Source organism: Gymnoscopelus microlampas (assembly GCF_963454915.1).
Source record: "Gymnoscopelus microlampas genome assembly, chromosome: 6".
NCBI classification, from domain to species: Eukaryota; Metazoa; Chordata; class Actinopteri; order Myctophiformes; family Myctophidae; genus Gymnoscopelus; species Gymnoscopelus microlampas.
The window spans coordinates 32,739,473-32,764,948 of record NC_139943.1 but is presented as its reverse complement, the minus strand read 5'-3'; the positions used below and the strand labels follow the sequence as shown (position 1 = coordinate 32,764,948).

The 25,476-nt window shown below is 41.1% G+C and overlaps 2 protein-coding genes across 5 annotated transcripts in view; one reads left to right on the top strand and one right to left on the bottom strand.

Moving 5' to 3' along the window:
- The window catches only part of slc41a2a (solute carrier family 41 member 2a), a gene marked incomplete at its 5' end in the record, with an annotated part of 42,402 nt that extends 41,515 nt beyond the window's left edge, over window positions 1-887 (bottom strand). The window contains one exon of the mRNA XM_084059084.1: window positions 783-887. Within this exon, the coding sequence (XP_083915210.1) occupies window positions 783-887 (105 nt within the window). The remainder of the gene's footprint in view (window positions 1-782) is intronic.
- Window positions 888-3,253: 2,366 nt separating this feature from the next.
- Window positions 3,254-24,760, top strand: washc4 (WASH complex subunit 4). 4 transcript variants are annotated; one of them, XM_084059075.1, is made up of 33 exons: window positions 3,254-3,388; window positions 4,213-4,352; window positions 4,479-4,532; window positions 4,669-4,734; window positions 5,139-5,184; window positions 5,271-5,338; window positions 5,426-5,508; window positions 6,188-6,230; window positions 6,565-6,668; window positions 6,845-6,965; window positions 7,672-7,795; window positions 7,880-8,007; window positions 8,088-8,248; window positions 8,374-8,500; window positions 8,897-9,022; window positions 9,671-9,778; window positions 10,164-10,310; window positions 10,425-10,504; window positions 10,881-10,986; window positions 12,791-12,907; window positions 13,506-13,674; window positions 14,018-14,172; window positions 15,520-15,594; window positions 15,719-15,823; window positions 16,699-16,833; window positions 16,939-17,047; window positions 17,966-18,032; window positions 19,135-19,221; window positions 20,242-20,389; window positions 21,244-21,340; window positions 21,470-21,666; window positions 22,250-22,346; window positions 23,087-24,760. In XM_084059075.1, exons 1-33 carry the CDS (start codon window positions 3,328-3,330, stop codon window positions 23,146-23,148), a joined length of 3,513 nt encoding a protein of 1,170 aa, XP_083915201.1. In that variant the 5' UTR covers window positions 3,254-3,327; the 3' UTR covers window positions 23,149-24,760. The 4 variants fall into 4 exon arrangements, with proteins under 4 accessions (XP_083915201.1, XP_083915200.1, XP_083915199.1 ...); XM_084059074.1 differs by having other exon boundaries at window positions 23,084-24,760; XM_084059073.1 differs by having other exon boundaries at window positions 22,250-22,355.
- Window positions 24,761-25,476: the final 716 nt, after the last annotated feature.

Below are 25,476 nucleotides of genomic sequence, written 5' to 3'. Positions count from 1 at the left end.
ACTCCCTAGAGGCCAAGGAAAAACCTTTGCCCTGCATTTTTCACATCTGTCTTTTATAGCGCCATCAGGAAGCCGACTTATGTAAAACACTTTTTTAAATTACACCTTCAGATTTTATCCAAATTTCACGCAAATCGGAACACATGATCTCTATAGTCATGTGATCAAGACGGATCTGTTTGATTTTTCATATTCCATACTGATTGGCTAAGATTGACATCTAAAGTTTGCAGTTTGTAACAAAATGCCGCAAATCATGAACGCAGCATCCGATTGCGGTGACACTTTGCACGCACATTCGCACTACGTTGAAGAACAAATGCCACCCTTTGTCCTACTATAGCGCCACCAGGAGGCTGATTTTTGCAACACATTTTTTTTCGAAACATCACACAAATCGGTACACATCATCTCTATAGTCAAGTGATCAAGACGGATCCGTTCGATTTTTCATATTCCATCCTGATTGGCGAATTCCGAACATTGCTGGCCCATAATAACCTACCTGACCTGGCGGAGACCTGTGCCCCAAGGAGCACTTTTTGTAATTTTCTCTGTGTCCCTCAACATTCTCCTTATTTCTTGATCCTTTCTTTTTTAATCCATTTAATTCTGTTCACTAACCCCCAAAAAAGTTGACATTGTTAGATTAAATAAAAATAAAGACGAAAGTGTTAGCGTAACTCTGAGGGTGTACAAAAGAGTTAATTTAACACACTTTAACATAGTATTTTACCGTGTAGTTTCCCAGAGATGTGTTATTGCTCTCCCATGTCTCTCACCTGTACAACATCAAGCAGCATCCCTGCAGAGACTGTACCCAGCCCAGCCAGTAGGAAGGGTATTAGAATCTGCAACACCATAGAGCAGACAGTCTCAGTTGGCATGTCCCCGGAACTGTCCTGGTCCTGGACACCGAAGACTTCTCCATTCTTCCCAGATATACTGAACTTTGACCCCTTGCTGTCTCCATTGGGGAGTAGGGCGTCTGTCTCAGTGTATTGACACAGTTCATAAGTGGTTGGTGATCTCTCTGGGGGAGGTTGTTGTTGATGGGATGTGACCGTGTTCCATCTGTTTCTTTTTCCCAAAGAGTCACTTAGGGCCACGTGCTCCTTCTGTGGCCCAGCAACAACCATAGTGTGAAGTGCCAGTGGGCAGCTTCTGCCGCGCCCGACAAACAGTGTCCCCTCCTGAACTGATCACTGACACTGGAACAGCTCAGTCGTGAAAATCCAAGGATGAGGATGATGCCACCAAATCAGAATGAATCCACAGGATTTGATACTGTAACAGAACAAAGCTTCGATAAGGCATGTGATGAACATGACAGGAAAATGATTACAAAGATGTTTTACCTTGCGTTTTAATTACATAGCCTGCCCACACATTATAAATCTAAAGTTATGATAGTCCTTGTATGACAACTGATGGCCCCTCACATCCCAACCCCACTATTAATAGGCTGTCTCTTTTATACAGTATATATGGCAATATAAACTGCATAGTAATAAAGCAATGGACAATTGGCACATCATGGACAATAAAATCAAATAACTTGTACAGTGCTATGGAAATTAAGCAATATGAGTCACTAATTTCCATATCACTGCCAGATTTTACATTATACACTCAAATGTATACACAGGAAACCCAATAAGTGACCCAATAAAGACCAGTACTCACATGATCACCTGCCACCTATAGGCATGCAACATGGGCATGGCAAAAAACAGCTTGTGGCCTCATACACTTTTGTCACAGTCATCTAGTGGTACACATTGCATGCATTATCATGCTGAATACCTACATTTCCCCCAAAGGCTGCTTTGTCTGACAGAGACAATATTCCACTTCATTTTCAATGTCTCTAAAATGAGCAATTACCAATTTGTTCCTGCATGGTTGGAAAGGTTAGAACAGAGTTTCATTATTGTATGGCATCAATTACCCCAGAACTTGCTGCTATATCTGCATATTTGATAGTAAAAGGAGAAAATTGCTGGTAAGTTAACATGAGTGACCAGTAGGTGTTATTATGCATAGGCTATTGATATAGAGGTCATATTGTTAACTCACCTCAACAGAAAAAAAGCTAACAAATAAACGTGCCCCCGCAGAGAATAGCAGATCTAGTTCAAAAGCAGGGTGCCTAATCTGCCAATAGACCCTTGGGGTACTCCAGTCAACTAAGTATATACAGTAGGGTTCAACCAATTCAACCCTGTATAAGTCATTGACCCAGTCCCCCAGGGGTCTATACTAGGCCCCCTCCTTGTTTCCCGCCACACCAAATCTGTTCACCCACAATTGCTGATCTACAAGTTCACAATACGTCACAACGATACACGTTGTGAGCTGGTAGATCTGCGAATGATCGTCCCAGAATAGCGGTGCTTGGTTTCATGAGGTTACTGTAAGTGATTAAAGTGACTTACCCTGAATACTTCACACTCCTCTTGTGTCTTGTCTTCTCTGTAGCCTCAGTGTTACTGTATGTCTCTCTGAATGGCTCACTGGGGCTCCTCATAGTAATGACAACCCACACCATGACCACCTCCTCCCTCCCTGCTCATCTCTCCCACTCCCTCCTTCCCTCACATGCTTGCAAAGCACACATTCAAATGAAGAGCGACAGACAACTTCTCTCTGTCTCTCTCTCCCCACACACACACACACACACACACACACACACACACACACACACACACACACTCACACTCACACTCACACTCACTCTCTCTCTCTCTCTCTCTCTCTCTCTCTCTCTCTCTCTCTCTCTCTCTCTCTCTCTCTCTCTCTCTCTCCCTCTCTCTCTCTCTCTCTCTCTCTCTCTCTCTCACACACACACACACACACACAGTTTGAAGGCCAGTGCACAGTTCACACCAATGCAACTCCTTGCAACTGCAACGCTTTGCAACGACTTGCAACCATATCCACAAATGGCAGTTGCAAGGAGTTTGGAGTTCTGGCCTACACACATCTCGACAGTCAAACGAACGCAAACCTGATGAAATTGACATTCTCTCTCTGTCTTCTTTCTTCTTCCCCTCTGTCTCTCGCACGCACGCACGCACGCACGCGCACACACGCACGCGCACGCACACACACACACACACACACACACACACACACACACACACACTTCTGACAACTGAGCAACTGTGTACCAAGTAACTCTATGCCGAGTACGCAGAACTACATTTCCCATGACCACTAGCGACCGTTGACACGGTCATGAGGTAAATCATGGGATCGCAGGGCTTCACTGTATGGCAGCTACCGTAATAACAACTGTGTTGTTGGGCTCTTCTGACAGACAGGATGGCAGTCGAGACGATCGCGCCTGATTGGGAATTTGATCGTTTTGACGATGGCTCTCAGAGTAAGTAGCCTAACCATATTAATAAAACACTGTGAGTTTACCTGGCTGCTTGTGGTGGTACATGCAAAGTTATATGCTAGCTGCAATAGCTCAACGAGAAGAAGCATGGGCTCAGTCTATTTGCTGAAATAGAGCAAATTCTGTTGATCCCGGTAGTGAATTGTGTAGTTTTTTATGTTAAATAATAACGTTTTTGGTTCAGGTGTATAGACATATTTGAACGCGGCCGTGAATTAAGTTATGATTGCATTCAGTGATTTGACACTGACTCAGTGCCAGAGTCTCCCATGCAGCCACCAAAAACAGCTGATCAATTTGACAGCTTACAGTGGATAACAGTAACAGTCAAGTCCACTGTCCACGGACCTTAGATTTGCTGTTTAGCTAGCAGTTAAGTAACTAAGTACATACTCAAGTACTTAAGTAAAATGTTGAGGTATTTTTTACTTTAGTGGATTGTTTTCAATGTTCAGTACTTTTACTTATACTCCACTACATCTCAAAAGCATGTTTTTAGATTGCTATTTTCAAAAGATTTCGATACATTTTGAACGCTTGAAATAGGAGGACATTTAAGTATGATGAGTACTTTTACTTTTGGTGCTTTAAGTACATTTTGATGCCAATAATGTTGTACTTTTACTCAAGTAAATTTTGAATTCCTGACTTTTACTTGTAACAGAGTATTTCTACATTGCAGTATTGATACTTAAGTAAAGAAATTGAGATTTTTTCCCACCACTGCCTAAACGTAGAACGCAGCAGCATCTCAGACAAAACTTACATCATTCTAAATCTAAGCCTCTCTACATCTCTCCCATCAGAGATACACACAGAGGTTCAAATGAAGAACTATGGGAAGTTTTTGGAGGAATACACTTCCCAGCTGAAAGGGATCGAAGACGCTCTGGATGATTCCGTTGGGGATGTATGGGATTTCACACTGGATCCTATTGCTCTAAAGGTAAACAGCCATTTAACAATGGGAATACATCAGTTGGAATATTTCTTTATACTGTTCCCCTCAAAAACAGCTAGAATAGATCCTTCACAGTTCATCGTCTCACTGATTCTTTCCCATTTCTTGCAGCTTCTCCCATATGAGCAATCTAATTTGCTTGAATTGATCAAAACTGACAACAAGGTAAGATGAGGTGATATGAAATGTTTTGGCATACTTGTAGCATTTTGTTAGTTACAATTATGTTCCATGTTGGTTGCTATGAAACGATGGTGTTTAATAAATATAACATTGACTTTATATATTGTGCTTTGTGTAGGTCCTGAACAAAGTCATCACAGTATATGCTGCTCTCTGCAGTGAAGTGAAGAAACTAAAATATGAGGTAGGAGCTAAATGTGGTGAATTCTCACATAGGGTTTACCAGTGTACACTTTATACTCTCAGATTTGTTTGGAAAATGTCCTAAAATGGTGAAAATAGCTGATTTACAACTACAAACTCATATCGCAATGCATTGTTAGCTTGTAGATCTGCTGTTTCTAAACTTATAAAAAAAAAAAAATTGTCACAATATTATATTATTGTCACAATATCTATATTGAGGTAAATAATCATGATACATGTATTTGATTTTGTCCATCGATATCGGCCAGCCTTAGTTTCAATGTTTCTGCATTACATATGTGGATCATGTCATGTAGTTATCTTTCTGTTAAATTGTGTCTCCATAACACCAGAACCTGGGAGGAGATTTGTACTGATAATGAATATATTCCCCATCTGTAGGCAGAAACCAAGTTCTATAATGGACTGTTGTACTATGGAGAAGGAGGTGAGATTACAGTAATCCTCATATCAGACATTTTCATCTTTTTGAGGGTGAATTCCTTGCAAAACGAAGTGTGTTTTACATTTCAGTGTCTGACACCAGTGTTGTTGAAGGCGAGTCCCAGATTCAAATGGGTAGATTTATTTCATTCCTCCAGGTGAGAAGTGGTTGATTTAAAGCCTTTCATTAATGACACTGTTTATTGGAATTCAAAATGTAAAATATATATACCTTCTTCTTATAGGAGCTGTCCTGTTTTGTTTCAAGATGTTTTGAGGTAGTGGTCAACATTGTTCATCAGCTGGCAGCCCTATATAACAGCAACAAGTAAGACTCATAGGCCCAAGCCAATAATATTAACCACATTAACCCTGATGTCACTGTTTTGGGCATGTCATAGGTGAATATTTCCAAAATGTAAAAAAAGCATCTTTACAGCATGGCTCCTCAGAGGCGAGCTGTCTAGAAGGGTGTGTGCTCGTGCCCGTCCGTCCGGAGCAAATTTCACAAACCCCTGGACCAATAGTTGGCCCATTTTTTGTCACATGTTATATACTTTTTTAAATATTTCACTTATATTTCATATTGGAACTCGGAAGTCAGTGGGGCTTTGATAGGGCTGAAACCTTCCCCAAATTCTGAGTCATACATAATAGATAATGTCATGACTACTGTCATACTGACGTCACAGGCTAGCAACATGAAGTCCAAGATCCACATTGGACCCAGGGATTTTTTTTTAAATGTTCATAAATAGCAGATCTACAAGCCTGTGAGATTTTTAGGTTGCCTATTTTCAGTATTCCTCTTACAATGTATTTTTTTGCATTCGGTCAGCTAGCCTGTGTCCACAGCTAGAAAGAGCCTGTGTGCAGTCTGTGCACCATACATATAAAACATACGGCTTACAGCCCTGAGTGGATCCTTGAGTAGCGGTTGAGCACTGATTTTTGGTGGCTGCTCAGTTCAAATAAATAGTTTTAAAACAGTGTTTTTTCTCTCATAGGGGTGCAACCAAAGTTATTGAATCGTCAGGAGTCCATTTCCAGGTAAGTTGTTGTGGTCTAACTATGTGCTTTTACTGTATGTACTGAGCAGAGCAGTGTAACAGGATTGTGACTGGCCCTGATGAGAATATTCAACTCACACACACACACACACACACACACACACACACACACACACACACACACACCTCTATGACATGTTAGTGAATATTGTCTGTTGCGATTATGCTCCCGTCCTGCAACTGGCAACATTCCATATTTTTCAAAGGTAAACTAATAGCTGCTCTGGCCTAAAATCACAGCCTGATTTCTCAGCTAGCTTTACTCACGGATAGCTTTACTCAACAGTATGCCTAACATTGCCTCTCCTCTGCAGACGGTGTATGAGCATCTTGGAGAGATGTTAGTGGTACTTCTCACATTGGATGAGATAATGGAAAATCATGGCACACTAAAAGACCACTGGAAGATGTACAAAAGGTAAAAGAATAAAAACTAAATTAAAAAGACAGACACAGACAAATCACTGAGGTACAGGAGACAAAGGTATTGATAATGCATTGAACAACATAGAACCTAGTCTTAAGATGCTGTCTGCATGCGGCAAGTAGCTTAAACCAATTATCTTCATCATATTATCTTTCTTCCTGTTCCAGGTTGCTGAAATCAGTGCATCATAACCCTGGTAAATTTTCCATTCCTGAAGAAAAGTTGAAACCGTTTGAGAAGCTCCTGTTGAAGCTGGAGGGCCAACTACTGGATGGGATGATTCTGCAGGTAACCACATCCATGTCATGACTTCCATGTCTTTTTCCATGGACGTTTGTTTTACTATTTTATTTTTCCTCCTTGGAACAATTCAGGCTCATAGTTTGACATATTGAAGCATTTACTGTGCTTAAAGTGGCCAGTAGTCTGGCATGTTTAGACCATTGATGATGACTCACTGTAAACTTGACATTACTGCTGACCATATTCCAAAGCATGCCATGGTTTGTTAGATTTTTGAGGAAATACACACATTGTGTTCATTTCAATATTTTATAGTTTGTAAATCAAGTTTCAGAGACTTGAAACTTGCTCGGTACAGGTAATCTTACTCTTAATTAAATAGTTTGTCAAAGTTATGTTATGATTTTAAATCATGGATTGATTTGGCCAAAACAGCCCCTCAAGAAAAGATTTATGAGCACAATTTATATGACCTTGACCTATTAACTATTGATGTTTAGTCAACATTGACTCAATTATTTACTTACATTTCGTAACCTTTAATAACTTTGGACAAAATGTAAAAAAAACTAATACTAAGTCTAAAAACTATGGCGATTATCAGGAAAATGGTTTGTACAATATATTGTAGATAGCCGACCCTGTGAATAGGTGTTGACATGTATTGACACCAGTATTGTTCTTTAAATTTTCACTAACAGTTCAAATTACTTTTAAAAATATATTTGTTATTTGTGTGACTTTGTGACAGGCATGCGTGGAGCAAAGGTTTGACGATCCTAAAGAAGGAATCTCTGTCGCCAAAAACGGCGCCTTCGCTGAGGAGTTTTTCTTCAACATACGCACAATATTCACTAATGTCGAGTCCAAGATCGGTCAGTGTCTCCTCTAAGGTTATATTGATTTTATGTGTGTCTGACAAGATTTGTCTTAAATCTACGTATTTGTTCTTGTGTTAGGTGAACCCTCGGAGATAGACCAGAGAGATAAGTACGCTGGTGTTTGCAGCCTCTTCGTGCTTCACTTTCACATCTTCAGGGCTGTCGACAAGAAACTCTACAAATCACTTTTAGATGTCTGTAAAAAGGTAAGGGACGTATACTCGTGCTTAGTTCTTTCTTAGTTGTATGACATTCCTCCCACTAATCATGGTGGTTGTTATTCCAGGTTCCAGCTGTGACTCTGACTGCTAACATCATCTGGTTCCCTGACACCTTCCTCATTGCTAAAGTCCCGGCTGCTGCCAAGCTAATGGACAAAAAGAGTCTGCAGGGGATCAGAGCACAGAGAGACGCCTACCTGCAACAGAAAGCACAGACGCTCACCAAGTGAGTTGATGAGCACATCAGTAACAATGACTTTGAACAAAGAACATTTGTTTTTTAAACCTATGTGCCCGTTCCCTGTTTTCTTTCATCTGGAGTAAAATTCTGTTCATGATTCGTGTCTTAAGGGATGTTCAGTCCTACTACGTGTTTGTTACTTCATGGATGATGAAGATGGAGGCCATCTTGTCCAAGGAGCAGAAAAGTGAGAGGTTGTCGGAGGACCTGAGCAGCAGGTGTAATGTCTTTGTTCAGGTGAGAACTGACATGGGGAAATGTCTGTTCAAATAGGTTGGACTAGTCTTGACCACTGAAAGCACAATGCAATGCCTCACATTCACCAAAAAAGAGGTAAACAATTATTGTCTAAAGGGACAGTGCTGACTAAAGTTATTACATGTACCTTATAAAAATAGTGCACTCTGAGTTGCCACATACACACATTACTTACAAACAAGGCAACCTATAGTTGTGCATAGTTGAGTTTTCAGCGCTTGATGGTGAACAGAGCGACATACGCAGACAGACAGCCTATTCACATTAGTTTTGCGCTCACTTTGAATGGCTCAACCAATTACATATCCAGTGTGACCTCATGCACGTATTACACACCCAACTTTGACCTTTTACTGTGATGTGTGTCTCTCCTAGGGGATCTTGTATGCCTACAGCATCAGCACCATCATTAAGACCGTCATGAATCTCTACATGTCTATGCAGCGGCCCATGACCAAGACCTCCGTCAAAGCCCTCTGCAGACTAGTTGAACTGCTCAAGGTACAGAATAGTCAGATTTATGAATACAGAAGTTGCACGGCACGCCAGTGTCACGTGCAGAAAATGTGTGGGGGCAAATTCCAATTCTCAAATTTTTGCTTCCTCGCCTCCTCCAGCATGATCTTGTGGACTTCACTTAACGTCAATGTCCGAACTTAAATTACTGCTGTTTGTTACAACCTAGTGTTTTTTAGGCAATGTATTGCACGACCTCAATGTGCATTATCTGAAGTCCACACAATATCACATATTTCGGCAGGTCACCAATTTTACTGTAACACTGACATGCTGATGGACTGAGGAGGCATAAATCTGAGTATTGGAATTTGGCTTGTGTGTTAGTGGTGGGAAAAAACATTTCAGTGAACAAACGATTTCGTTCACGTTCACGGCAATGATTCATTCAAATTTCACGTTCTCGTTCAGTAGCGCTATTTTCTAGTGTAAAACACCATCGCGGGAGGGCGTACACAGCCCGCCCTCCCGTCCTGTGTACGGGGGGAGGGGATGTGGGCATGCACGATAGCGGGCATGCCCTAGTTCATGAACTAGTTCTTTTGAACGAATCGATCATGAACGACATCACTATTGTGTGTATGTACACCAAACGCAGCATTTAAACAACATGTGATGTCATTTCCTGTGCAGGCGGTGGAGCACACATTCCACAGACGTTCTATGGTGGTAGCAGACTCTGTCTCCCACATAAACCAGCAGCTACATTCCCAGGCCCTGAACGCCATTGCCCATGCCAAGGTGACAACACAGCAAACACGCAGTGTGCATTATTATTATACATTCACCATTAGTATTAACACAAAGTAAAGAATCAAGAGGGTTTATTTGTCACTCATTTGTCATTTTCCGCAAGGCTATGCTAACGACATCACTACAATGTACACAAGATCATAATAGAGGATTATATTGGATTGTAATGAAATAAAAAATAATGAGGAAAATAACATGAGATAAAGGCTGGACGCTTCCTTCTAAACTTCTGTAAAGAAAACCTGAGCAGCAATAGGGGATATGCAAAAAGAAGGGGATAAGATTTGGAAAAAATACTATATTATTGATATTTGTCATTTTGAGAGATGATAATATCTGTCCCTATTGTCTTGCAATGTTGTCGTTCTTGTAGAAAAGGGTGGTATCAGACAAGAAGTACAGTGAGCAGCGGCTGGACGTGCTGTCGTCTTTGGTGATGGCAGAAAACGCCCTGAACGGACCGAGCACCAAGGAGCGCCGCCTCGTGGTTTCCCTGGCCCTCAGTGTGGGCACTCAGATGGTAAATTACCACCAAGGATTTTACTGTGCACTGACTCTCATCACAAACAAATTAAAGTATTGCTTTGATTTGCTTTGTTATTCTTTGACTTTGAAGTTGATCTGTTCCGTCTAGAAAACGTTCAAGGACGAGGAGCTTCTTCCGCTCCAGCTTGTGCTGAAGAAGCTGGATCTAATAAGTGAGGTCAGAGAGAGGTAAGGCGATGTGGTTTGTTTCACGCCTTAACTAATAATTGTGTCGCAGAAATACGGTTACCTCACACAGTGGCAATGTCAGGAGTATGTGGGAACTAAGGTTGTTATAGTTGATTAAAACTAAGGAATTAACAAAAATGTGATGAGAAAAACCACTGCTGTCTTTGAAATGCGTGAAATATGTCACACGTGACTTCAGTCAGTGTAGAAAACAAGTTGTTGACTTGATTGTGAACTACGGATCCCAACAATTATTCAGAAAAAAAAACAGCATGTATTATGTGCTCCGTTCGTAATTTATGTTTGGCGATACTGATACTGGAACCTTTTAAGCACAGTCACTGCACAGTCACTGTCATTTTCCCTTCCTCTTCAGGGTCAAGATTCAGTGTGACTGTAGTTTTCTGTACTGGCACAGAGCGGTTTTTCCCATCTACCTGGATGATGTTTATGACAACGCCGTAGACGCAGCAAGAATACACGTAAGTAAACTGGTTATGTCACTAAACAAACGCTAGGGCTCATGTTCATTCAGGACTACAGCTCATTGTTTTGACTGGTATGGCTCTTGGCCAAGCCCTCTAGAACAGGGTCTATCTGTCTGCATGAAGTAGACCAATCACATTGCGCATCACATTGCAACGTGTTGTGAGCTTGTAGATATGCTGTTTTCGATGGAGATATTTAGTGTAGAGAGAAAACAGGAGGGTGCCTAGTATAGAGACCTGAAGGACCTGAGGCATATATACTCAAATATTATAATGGCTGAACTAATGTGTTGCCTCCCTTGAAACCTGACCTCTTTCTTCACTTTAAATGTCATTAACACACGCACAGGGATTCATCTGACTGAATCCCCATTCGTACTCTGCAGTGTTATGCAAAGCAGACAGGTAGACGGCCGTTGTTCTAAGTGTTAACGGCGCGTTGACGATTCTCTCGTGGGTGGGGAGCGTGTATGCAGCTTCAAAGCTAGTAGAGCGGCGCTCCAGTCCACACACACAAACACACACTCACTTCAAAAGAAACTTGATTGCCCCTATAATGCCCCTACATTTCCCACACACCCCTCCCCCAAGTAGCAGAACTCTATCCCCTCCCCCTATCCACTGAACCCTCATTACCTCATGAGGGAGAAATGTGCAAAAGACACAGGGTATTTTTTTCCACAACATTTTTTCTTCCGTTCAAATCATGAATGGAATTTTACTTCAGATGAAAGAAAAGCGGGAAGGGGCACATAGGTTTCACATTAGAACAAAGTGATTTAGGTTCAAAATCTACTAAATTCCGCTTAAGATAATATAGTCAGGAAATGCCCAGCCCTTGTGAAACTCCTGAAGAGCGAAAGTTGTATTGTATAGTTTATATAGGAGTGCATGTAAAAACTTCTTGTGAAGCGGTGTTGGTGAAATGTTTATAAAGGATTTATAATGACAGTAGTCAACATGCCCACACGCAGCCAGTATGTCCATGCAGGGACATACTGTCATGTCTAGTGTGGATTGGATTCACGACAGAGTCTGCCTTGTGATTGTGCAACTTTAAGTTCACAAACTGCACACATAATAACTTACTGAACACCAAGCCACACTGTTTTAATTAGAACGTCTTCTAATGAAAATACTGATCCCACCCTGACCCTTCAGGCGTGAGAAGAAGCATCTACTGAACTGAATCCACTTGCCAAGTCCTTTCCAGTTTCAGAGCTGGGTGTAGTGCCAACACAGTCCATATTTAGATATTGGTTTTCTTTTTAACCCATTAAGATCTGAGGCAGATTCTACAAATGCCTTCTAAATCAGTAGTTCTCAAACTTTCTCCTGCCAAGGACCCCCAAAATGATATGTATTTGGCCGCGGACCTTACATCTGAAAATGTTTTGTGCCAGGGACCCCCGAAGAGAAGATTTGTGTTTAAAAATGCAAAATTATTCAACACTTTCACGATCTTTCAAAAATGTTCAAAAATAGCAGATGGGCAAGCTCGCAGCGCGGCACAAAGTGACGCGCTGTGAGCTTGTATATCTGCTATTTTTGAGAACCACTGTTCTAAACCACTGTTCTAAATCCTATGAATTTTCTGTAAAACATATCTATGTTGCTATATACAGTATATAGCAAACATCTAAAATGACACAGATGTTTTAACAGGCTAACTTATCAGCATTAATACATTGACCCTGTTCTTGTTTGGTTCATGAGGAGGGAGGCGATTGTTCTCACTGGCTTCTCCTGTTCATTTTGTTTGTGTTTTGTTCCTGATGCCTGCGATTGGCCGGATCAGTACATGTTTAGCGCCTTGAGGGACAGCGTGCCCACCATGTTGCACGCCAAACACATGGAGTCATGTGACCAGCTGCTGGAGAGCTACGACCACGAGATCATGGACGTGTTCAATGAGGTGAGGAACAGGTGACGTCCAAGAATGGCTGGAGCAAGGGAGAAGTAAGATGGAAAAGAAGGTTCAAGGTTGTACTTTATTGTTACATCTTGTGTACAGGTACATAAGAGTAAAACTTATTTTGGTTTGGCTTCCTTCATTTATTTCCTTCCATTTATATGAGAATTATTTGAGATGATTGCAATTTTTGCATAATCGTTATAATCGTTTCACACATTTTCAAATATTAAAAATAGCAGAAATAGCAGATCTATAAGCTTACAACACGTCATTTTGTGACACGTTGTAAGCTTGCAGATCAGCTACTTCTGCTATTTTTACATGTATAAAATATGTAAATAATTTCTTTGTAAATTTAAGTTATTTGTCATATCTGCCCTGTTCAATTTTTGATTATGAAGCCTAAAAGGCAAATGGAAATTCAAATTGTATTCATAATGTTCCAGTAATGTTCAATGCCAAACACACAATTAAATCATTAATCGCAATTATTTGAGTGACAATTAATCGTCAACTTAAATTTGTAATCGTGACAGCCCTATTCCTCTGCATCTAATCCAAGGTTCTTTTCTCTTTCACTTCCATCCTGCTGTTTCAGCACCTGTTGGATAAATTGTGTAAGGAGATTGAGAAGGACCTGCGCCTCTCTGTTCACACACACCTGAAGTTGGACGACAGGAATCCCTTCAGGGTCGGCATGAAAGATCTGGCCCACTTCTTCTCTCTCAAACCCATCCGCTTCTTCAACCGTTTCATTCACATTAAAGGTACGTACGTCATGCCTCCACTGTTGACAAGGGAGTTCTGCTTCATTTCGGGTGCGTTTTAGTGTAACCATCTGGATTTGAACCTGGGCCGTTCCCCATGGGAACCCAAACATCTATCGCTCCCAAAGGGGAATCTCCCCCTCGTCCTTGGAAATACTGATCTGCACTTCTGTGTGTCGTATATGGAGTAGCTTGATCCCAAAAAATCTAAAGGGGAAACAACAGATTGTAATTGGGTTAGATTGGCTAAAATGAAATTAATATCTCACACAGCTGTGTAATGACGTCACCTCCTGAAAGACATAATGCAGAGTGTTATCACTAACTGTTTTGTTTTCTGCAGCCTACGTCACCCACTACTTGGATAAGACGTTCTACAACCTGACCACTGTGGCTCTACATGACTGGGCCACCTACAGTGAGATGAGGAACCTGGCTACCCAGCGCTATGGCCTTACCATGACAGAACCTCACCTGCCCAGCCAGACCCTGGAGCAGGTGGGTTGCTTCCATTATAGCATTCTAACTTTCCAGGAATAAAAAGCCTACAGTTTCTATTAACTTGGATTCCCCATCGATGATGTCACTGGTAGGCGGGTTTCTGAACTGTCCAAATAGCCCTCCTCTGAGGCACAGACTGAGTAGACAAAAATGGTACCATATTACAATGAGCATTAGTGAGGACCAATTATATGAAGATCGGTTGAAAATGGCTGAAGTTGTCCTTTAAGGTTTCACTTTATACTTCGTCGTACATTAGTGTTGTGCAAAAATAACGGATCAACAAGCTCACATTGTGTTGTGTTGGGAGCTTGTAGATAAGCTATTGTGGGGGCGAACACGAGCACAATTGCCCGGGCCTTATAGAAAGTGCACGGGAAGAAGGTGAGAAAGGGGTAGATTGAAACGGTGAGATTGGAACACCAGGTGTTCCAATCACCAAAACATTCCATGATAGCTTAGGCCCAAAGTTAGAAACAATGGGGGCACATAATGGTGGTCAGGAAGAACCAAGGCCCGTTAGGGGCAGCCAAAGAGCACCATGGCCCTGTAACCCCTGACATAGAGAAAGAGTGAGGAGACAGAACAATGGTGATGGTACAGCAATACGAGTATTGACCTAACAATAAGGAGAGGTAAGGGTCACCTCGACATGATTACGGGAAGGATTTCGGCAATAACATGTGTTCTCCTCTGTGTCCGTGGGGACAACAGAGGAGAACAAAACATTGGCAACAATAACGCAATCATAATTAGAGACCATGAGAATGGGACAATGGATAATAACTGAGGAAGGAGGAGATAGGGAAGTTAACTTTGTACAGAGCTTTAAAAGTGGATTGCAAGCCTTCTTTTCTTAGATTACCTCAGCATCCTGAACATCCCACCCAGTTCCCATATTTTCTCCATCCATTTTTTCCAGATGTTTGTGTGACATGCCCAGAATGCTAGGGTTCATGTGGTAACAAACGTCATGCGAAAGACAAATATGAGATATGATCCATGAAATCATAGAATATTGTTTCCCAGAAGCTGTCAATGACAGCTGGTGCTTTCACACGTACCAGCTGTCAATGATTTGATTAACCACTTATGCACTATTTTCAATCTACAAGCTTGTGATATTGTTGAAAGTGGTTAAATATCGTTAGCATGCTCGACTAAGAAAACATTCTTAAGCTGATTTACATTAGACATAAGGTTGAATCACATATCAAGAATTGTATCACATATAATAACTAGGTGCAAGTATCATACTAAGTGGAATATATATATCTATTAGTTACCGGTTAGAAGATAATCTACTGTGTAAATGCAGTGATAAAATATGTGTATGATCAACAGGGCTTGGATGTCTTGGAGATCATGAGGAACATCCACATGTTTGTCTCACGCTACCTCTACAACCTGAACAACCAGGTAAGAGTTCTTTGCACTCCTTAGTCACGGTCTCTCCCTTTTTTAAGATGTGTCGTTAGTACTACTGGTGCAATACATCGTGCACTGTATACAAGTTACAGTGATATGATTGTTTTGCTGACAGATCTTCATAGAGAAGGCCAGCAACAACAAGCACTTGAACACCATCAACATCCGTCACATTGCCAACTCCATCCGCACCCATGGAACAGGCATCATGAACACCACGGTGAGACTGTGTGTGTGTGTGTGGGTGGGTGGGTGGTTGTATAATTATTCCCTTAATCATTTCACAGTGCTTTTGTTACACGGTAGTGTGAACAATAAAATAGCCAAAGGCTTTGGTTCTAAACAGTGACCAGAAATGGGGAAATACCACACAAAACCACACAGTAGGCAGGAGTACAAAAAGTCAATGTTTGTTTATTCAACCTAAAATCTAATAAAAAGACAGGGCAGTGACTTTTGAGGGGAATGCAAATAGTTCAATGGCCAACTTTTCAAAAGGGGGGGGGAGTGTCTTCAGAGTCGTCCACTTAGTTCCATAAAGCACTGTAAGATACAGAGTCAATTAGTGCCACAGGTTCCAGGATAACATCCCATTCAAACATTCAAATGTCCGTTGCCAGTAACATCCAATGGTAGCAGTAAAGTGTCTTGTGCCAGGAATATCCAACTACAGTAGTGCAAGTGGCAATACATGGGTTTGTACTTCCCTTTCCATTGGGGTTCAGTTGGTTCCTGCCTGAGGCCCGTCCTCCCTCCTCTGTCCTTGCTGGGGGTCTGTGCACGTCCGTGGTCTCAACAAAATCTGGCTTCCTCTGCAGCAGTGGCCTTTTTATAGCAGAGCCTACCAGCCTGGCACCAATTGCAGCCTGCAACAGTGATTAGCTCCTGCCCTGCACCTTTCCAATTGGGGAGGAGTCCTGCATGCTCAGCTATTACAGCATTAGACTGGCTTTCAAATCACTGCAACTCAAAATAACATATTAAAGTCAAGAAAACATGCACACAATGTCAAAAATAATACAAGCCAGCTAAATAAATAGTCTGTCAGCATGACACTTTCACACCAGTCACCTCCCTGTTCTGTCTCCCTGCCAGGTGAACTTCACCTACCAGTTCCTGCGTAAGAAGTTCTACATCTTCAGTCAGTTCATGTATGACGAACACATAAAATCCAGACTCATCAAGGACATCCGCTTCTTCAGAGAAACAAAAGACCAGTCTGATCAGAAGGTGAGAACAGTGGAACCATTCTTGTATTTCAACTTTTGAAATCAGTCCAGCAGAGATGAGTGTTCCCAACACTTATCTGTGTTCATTTCTATGGTGTTTATTTAGTACCCGTTCGAGCGTGCAGAGAAGTTTAACCGTGGCATCAGAAAGCTGGGAATCACGCCTGAGGGACAGAGCTACCTGGACCAGTTCAGACAGCTCATCAGTCAGATCGGTGAGGCCTTCACACAAATGCACTTACGGTATTGTCAAGGGGGTCTACACACTAGCATTGTGGAATTTATTAACTATTTATAGTATGAATAAAAACATCCTTTATACTGAATCAAAATACAAAATGTTTTGTATTGGGATATTTCTTATTTAATCTGATCACAATATACTGGATGTTAAATGAACAATATTAGAACATTTCTGCTGTGTTTCTACTTTTGTTTATTTTCATGTCATTCTCGTTGTTCTTTTTTTAAGAAGAGCATGTTATTTCGGCCACACCAGAATAAAATGATGAAGCTTGAATACTCTTCCTGCAGTTATTTCCATGGGGTTTTATGTTGGTAGCATGGCAGACGTTACATTATGGTTGTTTTTAGTTTAACAAGAGAACAATGGCACGCTCTAGTGGATAGAAGTTACATGTTGGCTATGAGGGTGAGATTGGCAGTCACACCCCCCTCATAGTAGAGGTGTGCCGCTATATATATCGTCCCGCAATATATAGCGATACGTTTTTGTGACGATATGTATCGTTTTGGCGTATATATATATATATATTTTGCAATAATAATGGGAAGCTTTTATAAGCTTTTTTTCCCCCCCATATATTTTCATAATAAAAAAGTGCCATATATCGTATCGATATCGTGAGCCCAATATCGTGTATCGTATCGTGACATTAGTGTATTGGCACACCCCTACCTCATAGCCACGATGCAAAGACAGTTTTATTACAGTATATGACTGTTTAGACGTATTTAGAAGTCTCTGCCTCATGGCTGTGAGTGTGCGACTGCTATTACTTCACATTTGATTCCTCACTGTGGTCGGTATCTCCTCAGTACTGGTGTGCATTGTCCTGAATGCCTTTTTTTTTTACCATAAGCAAAAAACACTGCTTTCCCATGTCCCCCAGGTAATGCCATGGGCTATGTGAGGATGATCCGTTCTGGTGGACTACATTGCTGCAGCAGTGCTATCAGGTACACAGTACATGTGTAGTGCATTTTAACTTAAATTGACATAGAGCATTATTAACTAAAGACTAAAGTGGGATTTTTACCCTGATCACATCATTTTGTCGGACGGCTTATTATTGGGTCTAAATCCTGTTAGTGTAATAAAAGCACAAAACCCAAGACGTTCTGCTCGTCCTCAGTGGTGCAGACTACCCAGGGAAGAATTACCGAGTTACACACATAAAGTTTGAAACTGTATAAGTCAAGAGGTGTGTCTGTCTTGTACCACAGACAACTGTATTTTGAGAATTTAATTAAGACTGGAGCACTAGAAGAGAGGCAGAACATGAATAGAGACTTACAAGGTCAGAGTGCCTGTTATCTGCTCTAGTCTAGTCAAAAACAATGGAAAGAAATAAACAAATGTCTGTCTCCGGAAAGGATTGCAGTTCCAAGGCTGTTCCCAAGGCTTACTGTAACTCCATGTATTGTTAAGCCCCCTTATATGATAAGAGAGGGGGAACATCCAGAGCTAATTGTAGACTAATCCTTGGTTGCCTCCCTGCCCTTTGGAAATTTCTGTTGGTTAAAGCGATACTACAGTTGTGCAAGTTTTAAGTGTGGAGCAATAGCAGCGTTTAGTGGCCACAAGCGGCACTTACTCTGGGGTTTTCATTTTTTTACTGTTATTTGAATGGCTCCTCCCAGAGATTCAAACTTTCAGTGCCAGGTTTAGTAAGTGGGGCAGCCCTTCGCAAGCACTTGATGGCCGTAATGGCTGCCAGGGCTGCAGAGGGGGAAAAAAACTGGGAGACCCCAAAAACATCCCTAACTTTCTAGCCTAAACTTAAACATTTGTGGGGGGGGGCGGCACGCAGCCTGGGAGTGCCACTGCCTTTGGGTTGGGTTGGCAAAAATAGGTGTTGTGAGCTTGACCTATTTTAGCAATTTCTGGACAATTCTGAACATTGCCAATATAGGGACGGGAGGTTGAATATGGTTAACTGAGCAAGCTGGTCGCACTGGACCACTTGATGCTCTTATCAGCGATAATAAAAACATTGACATAGTGTTAATCACATTTTTACCAGAGAATGTCTAACCAGTAAGATGTTGTGGTCTCTAGGTTTGTCCCAGACTTGGAGGACATTGTCAACTTCGAGGAACTGGTGAAGGAGGAGGGTCTGTCAGAAGAGACCCAGAAAGCTGCCAGGTATGACGCTTGCATTTCTGCCTCAGGGACCTGTCTGGGGTCCTTGAAACGTTTTAATTTCTAGGACCCCCAGTGTGGTCTGCATTAGGCCACGGACTCCCATAACTCTGAGAGGGTACAAATGGAACCAAATGGACCCTTCACTCTCTGAGTTAGACATGTAAAAGTCAATTTGGTTCCTAAATCCTAACTATCAATCATTTAAGCTTGTGACCCACTGGAACCCCCCAAGGACCCCTGAGGGTCCCCATACACCACATTGATATATGTGACATACACCACTACTGTCTTAAAGTAGTGGCTCTCGAACAGGCAAAATCATCACCCATGATGCATTGTGCAAACAGCCAGAGGCGAGCAGAGCTGACATAATATCTGGTATAAGAATAAAAAGACTGTGTCTATTAGTGCATTAGACTCTGCATCATCAGCATACTGGTCGTCTGACATGTTTTGCTCACAGTCACTGTACTCACGACCGTTGATGATTTTTATAAAAATCAGTTTGCTGACTGATTTGCTGACTTGCTTGAGATGGATAATCCAACAGTGAACATTATGGCTCCTTTATGTTTTAGCCTAGTTGCATTTTAAAGCGCGTATTGATTTTTAACACGCTGAAAATAGTTCCTGAAGAAAATACTCGATGATGTGCAATGATGAAAATGGTCAATATATGGATGAAGCTGTGAATAGATGATATGTATTGACACCAGTATGGTCCTTTTTAAGGACCATACCATTTTTTTATAAAGATTTGAGAGGGCGGTTAGCCGGCATTTAGCCAACGATATTGCTTGACCTCCAACTCGCTGACTCTGTGCTTGTAGAAATTGATATTGCTTGACCTCCAACTCGCTGACTCTGTGCTTGTAGAAATTGGGTCCCGGTTCAGGAGCCACAACCTAATTTTAAACTCCATACCGAAACAATATTGCTCACATCTGTATGGCGTGCCCTGTTTGTTCATTGTTATTATTTGACACTGTGGTGTCAGACTGACCCTGCGTCTCTTCCCAGTGTCCTGGACTCAGTACTCGGGGATTTGACCAGCAACTCTGCTGAAGGGACAGAATACTTTAAAATGCTGGTGGACGTGTTCGCACCGGAATTTCGCAGTGCCAAGAACATGCACTTGAGGAACTTCTACATGATCGTACCCCCGCTGGTCAGTATCCCACTCACAATATTTCCTTTTTGTTCATTTGATTTTACACTACTGCTGTCCATGTTCTTCACAGCAGCAACCAATGAGCTTGTACATCTCCTTTTTTATTTTATCTTATTTAGAGTAGACAATTATTTTTCTACCCAATTTAGTCATTATGCCAATTAATCCACACACACACACACATGTCTGTGTTGTCACTGTTGTTCTATCCTACTGACTCACTGCCAGTGAGGAGCCCCCGCCAGGAGGACGTAGGGCCTTCGTCCTACTCCTCCCGCCCAACACTCCCTACTGACAGGTGCCGCCCGAGCCAGTAGGAGTACGTGCAATGACCAGTATCACTCTCCCTGCCCGGCTTCCCTCCCCAGAACACGGGCCAATTGTGTTTGCATAGATGCCCGATAAAGCTGGATGCACCACGGTGGATTCGAACCCACAGCCTCCGTGGTGGTGGGCAGGGACTTTACCACTGCTCCACCTAAGTGCCACATCTGCTATTTCTGAACATGTTTGACACATTTTGACAGTTTCTGCCTATAGTGACATGCCCACAATACGGACACCGGCTTTAAAATGGTTAATGTGTCAACATGTCCCTGGGCAAGACACTGAACCCTTAACTGTTCCCCGGGTGCTGTGTTAATGACGCCCACTGCTCCTAATAGTTAGGATAGGCACATGCAGAGGACACATTTCTCGTATGTGCAAATGTACAGTGACAAAAATACCCCAAGGTTGTTGGTACAAAATATTATTATAATCACCTGCAGTGCTCTACCTCGATTCTTCTCCTCAATAAATTCTTAGTCCCTTTTTCCATTCCTTCATGCACCATGAACTGTTTTCCTCAGACGGTGAACTTTGTGGAGCATTCCATCAACTGCAAAGAAAAACTCAACAAGAAGAATAAAGGCGGAGCAGCATTCACGGACGACGGCTTTGCCATGGGTGAGTGTGGGCAGCTGTGACAAATCACACTGGATTTTGAGTGGCTTTACAAACACACCATGTACGCAGTAAGCACTCATGCACTTTCTTCCTTTCATCACGTTTTAATTCCCCCCTCCCTCCCGTCAGGCGTGGCATACATCCTGAAACTGCTGGACCAGTACCTGGAGTTTGACTCCCTGCACTGGTTCCAGGCTGTCAGGGATAAGTACATGAAAGAGATGAACGCCGTGGCCAAGGAGCAGAACGTCCAGTCCACCAACCAGGATGAGAAGCTGCTGCAGACCATGAACCTCACACAGAAGAGACTGGACATCTACCTGCAGGTGCTGTCACCTCAAATTTACAATTTAGGCATTTAGCAGACACTCTTACCCAGAGCGACTTACACGTGCGAGATCAGACTAAGCATGGTCAACAAAACAAAATTACAGGGTAAATAGTCACATAAGTAGGATGCAAAGAGAACAATGTAGTGCCTCAGAGAAACTAAGATACCTACTAGGATAGGTAAATATAAAATATATATTCTTAGCATGTGTTACAAATCTTAATTGCTGCATAGTAAACTAGCATCTATAAAAAGAAAAAAACAACAATAATATCTTTGTCTTTGACTATTAAATACAGGTCTGTTGACAACTGAATCCCTATTTTAAACAATGGTATTTCATGCCGAAATACATTTTCCACAAATGTGTGAAAAGTTTTACAGACTTTCAGGCTATAATGACATGCCCAACAAAGGGACACCATGTTGAAAGTGATCAAGTAAAGGGTACATTTTTACACTATGAGTTAAATGAACACTCTTCGGATTCTGCCGTGTAATATGGATGGTATCTTATCATATTGGGTACGTAGCGGTACGTGTGTCATTATTTGACCTGTCCTCCCTCTACCCTGCAGGAGTTTGAGCTGCTGCACTTCTCCTTGAGCAGCGCTCGCATCTTCTTCAGAGCAGACAAGACAGCAGCTGAGGAGATACAGGAGAGGAAGGATAAAGGTAAAAGGGGTTGCAGTGTTCTATTTTCCTGTGGGAGGTGGTTATAAATGATATATATACACATACACACACACGCACATATATACCCACACGGTATTTATACCACAGACACTTTGTTGGGATGAACATGGACTCAATAGTGGGGGTGCAACTGTTTATCAAACTTTCATCGATTATATAAAAAAGAATCGATAATTGATAATTTCATAAAATAATCAATGAATAATTGATGCCCATGTTGGGCATATCATTATAGGCACAAATCATAAAACATTTCCAAAAACGTTAACAATAGTGAAAATGACAGAATGCGACATGTGAGTTTGTAGAGAACTATTTTCACAATTTCTCCGCGACCCTGTTGTGCGACAAAGTATAAAATAGGGTTTAAGTGTTTAATTGATTTGTTGATGTATAATTATTCTATTAGTCAACAATATAATCGATATGATAATTACTAAGAAGATAAATGATAGTTGCAGCCCAACACATTATAGCAGAATTATTTATTTTTTTAAAGACATTTTTGGGGCTTCTCTGTCTTTATTGGAAAGGACAGTTGAGAATGACAGGAATCAGGGAGAGAGAGAAGGGGGGTGACACGCAGCAAAGGTAGTCGGGCTCGGGAATGGAACCCGCGACTCGCATTAGCGCTTACAGATGTGATATGCACCTTGACCACTAGGACATTGGCGCCCCAGTATAGCAGAATTAATTTTTCAACTTTTCTCCTCCAGAAGAGGCTGCCAAAGTGGAGGGTTCTTCGGACGGCTCCAACCCCGGCGAACCTGCCTCAAAGTGACCACTGGAGACGCACTGACATTTATGTAGCAGCACTGAACAGAAATGGACAGATGAAGCCACCTGGAACGAACAGAGCGGTGGAGCACCAGACTGTACTTCCAGACCAGTCCGGTCTGGAAAAAAAAAGAGAGACATCATCAATACGATGAGGACGTTCTCTTTAAAAGGCTGTGTCACTGCATCCTAACGCCCGATTTTATATTTGTTTGCGCACCGTAAAAAGCGTTATCTACAAGCTCACAACATGCCGTGCTGCGATACGTTATGAGCATGTAGATATGCTATTTCCGTGAGTAACTAAGTTTAACTCAGGCTTAACATAAAGCAGTCATCTTGTTTGTGGCAAAATGTGTGTGTGCTGAGAACGTTGTTACAGAAATGTTCTGAAAACCATTTTCCTTCCCTCCTCCCATTCTGCAGAGACATCGCATGTCTGTCAGCTTCACATGAAACAAGCTCTCTGACTGTTGCATTTATATGAACTGTGCTTCATTCAGTACAAAACATCAGGTGGTGCAGTATGAGGATGGTAATGGCTAAATCCTTTGTGTCACATAGATTGATATTGACGCAGCCTTCAAAATGGACTGTTTACATTCACTCTGAACACACAGTATAGCCAGAGCAAACCTGATGGTTACTTCTTATGAGCTCCCAGTTACATGTATGTGTATGTTCTCCAGTGATAGAGAAATGATGCAAAATGATACAATTTTGTTTAATTCTGAAGTGTTTTAATCCAATTTTACTGCAGGATAATGAGCATCTTTTTCTTATTTGCGCGCTGAAAGTTTTGTATGTCTTCACCTGTGTCATCATTTTGATTGTTCATAAAAGATTTTTTTATGGCAGCTTGGATTTAAAGCAATGCCTCAGTCGAGGAGGTTTGTAGGTGTTTGGTATGACTTTGTGAATGTTTTCAAGGTGCATTATCATCTTAATGTTGAAGTGCCATATTTGTGCACCCTAAAACAAATTTCCATTTGTTGTAAGGCATGTGTGCCTTTTGATCTGTTGATCATTGTGTACTGTTTCAATGACTAACATACATGTATTTCATCCATCCAGAATTCAAAAGAAACTAGGCAATTTAACCACTTTAACGTCCCTATTTGGGAATGTCATTATAGGTTAAAATTAAAAATGTTTCTATCATTTCAAAACTTTACAATATGGCAAAAATGGCCGATATACAAGCTCATGTGCATTGCGATGCATTGTGAGAGGCTATTTTTGCTTTAAGATAGCTATGTTTGCTATTTGTGGTCAAGACATATGCAGTGCATAGGTGAGCCACTCATTTGGGGTATCTGGTAGCTTTTCCTGTTCTAATGTATTTTTTCAGCACCCTCTGGTGGAGAACTTTGCGGACAGAAAAACTGTTTTGCATCATATTAATAACTAATTAATTAAATTGTTGACATGAGTGTGAAACAAGTACTTCATACATCTTCAATATTTGTTTTTACCAAGAGGTTTTGAGTTTTTTTGTCAATGGTACATTTTGAAATCTTTTATCATTTTTTGTTGATTTGCTTTTCTGTAGAAAAAACAACCACAAAAACACTTTGTAAACATTATTAAAAGACCAATAAAACATGCACTTTCAATGTACAATTTTAGTTGAATCTCTAACCCATCATGATTGCATCCCTTTTCACCAGTGGTTGGAAGTACTCACATTTTTGACTTAAGCAAAAGTATCAATACCACAATGTAGAAATACTATTACAAGTAAAAGTCCAGTATTAAAAATGCGCTTGAGAAAGTATAAAATGTATCAAAATATTCTCTTAAAGTACCAAAAGTAAAAGTATTCATTACACAGAATGTCCCATTTCACAAGTGTTCAAAATGTAGAAAACCATTTGAAAATAGATCTAGAAGTGAGCTTATAGATGTTCTATTTTCAAATAGCCAAAGTATATATAGGGCTGAAGTAGTGTGTTTTGTAATAAACAAAATCTACGAAGTTAGAAGTAACTCAAATTTTCAAATAATTGTATAATGGAGTAGAAGCACAATATTTGCCCCTGAGATGTAGTGGAGTAGAAGTTAAAGTATAGAAAATTTAAAATACTCCAGTACAGTAAATAAAATACCTAAAAATTGTGAAGTACAGTACTTAGGTAATGTACTTGAGTTACTTTCAAGCCAACCCAGAAACAGCTTATGTTAAGGCCACAAGTACTTGTTTCTAGATGTTCCATTAATGATGCTGCTTAGAACTTAACGAATATTTGCAGTTGGATTATGTTCATAATTATGCATGATACGTGCATTTAACATTAAGATATGAGACTGATTCAGGAAAGCCTTTTCTGCT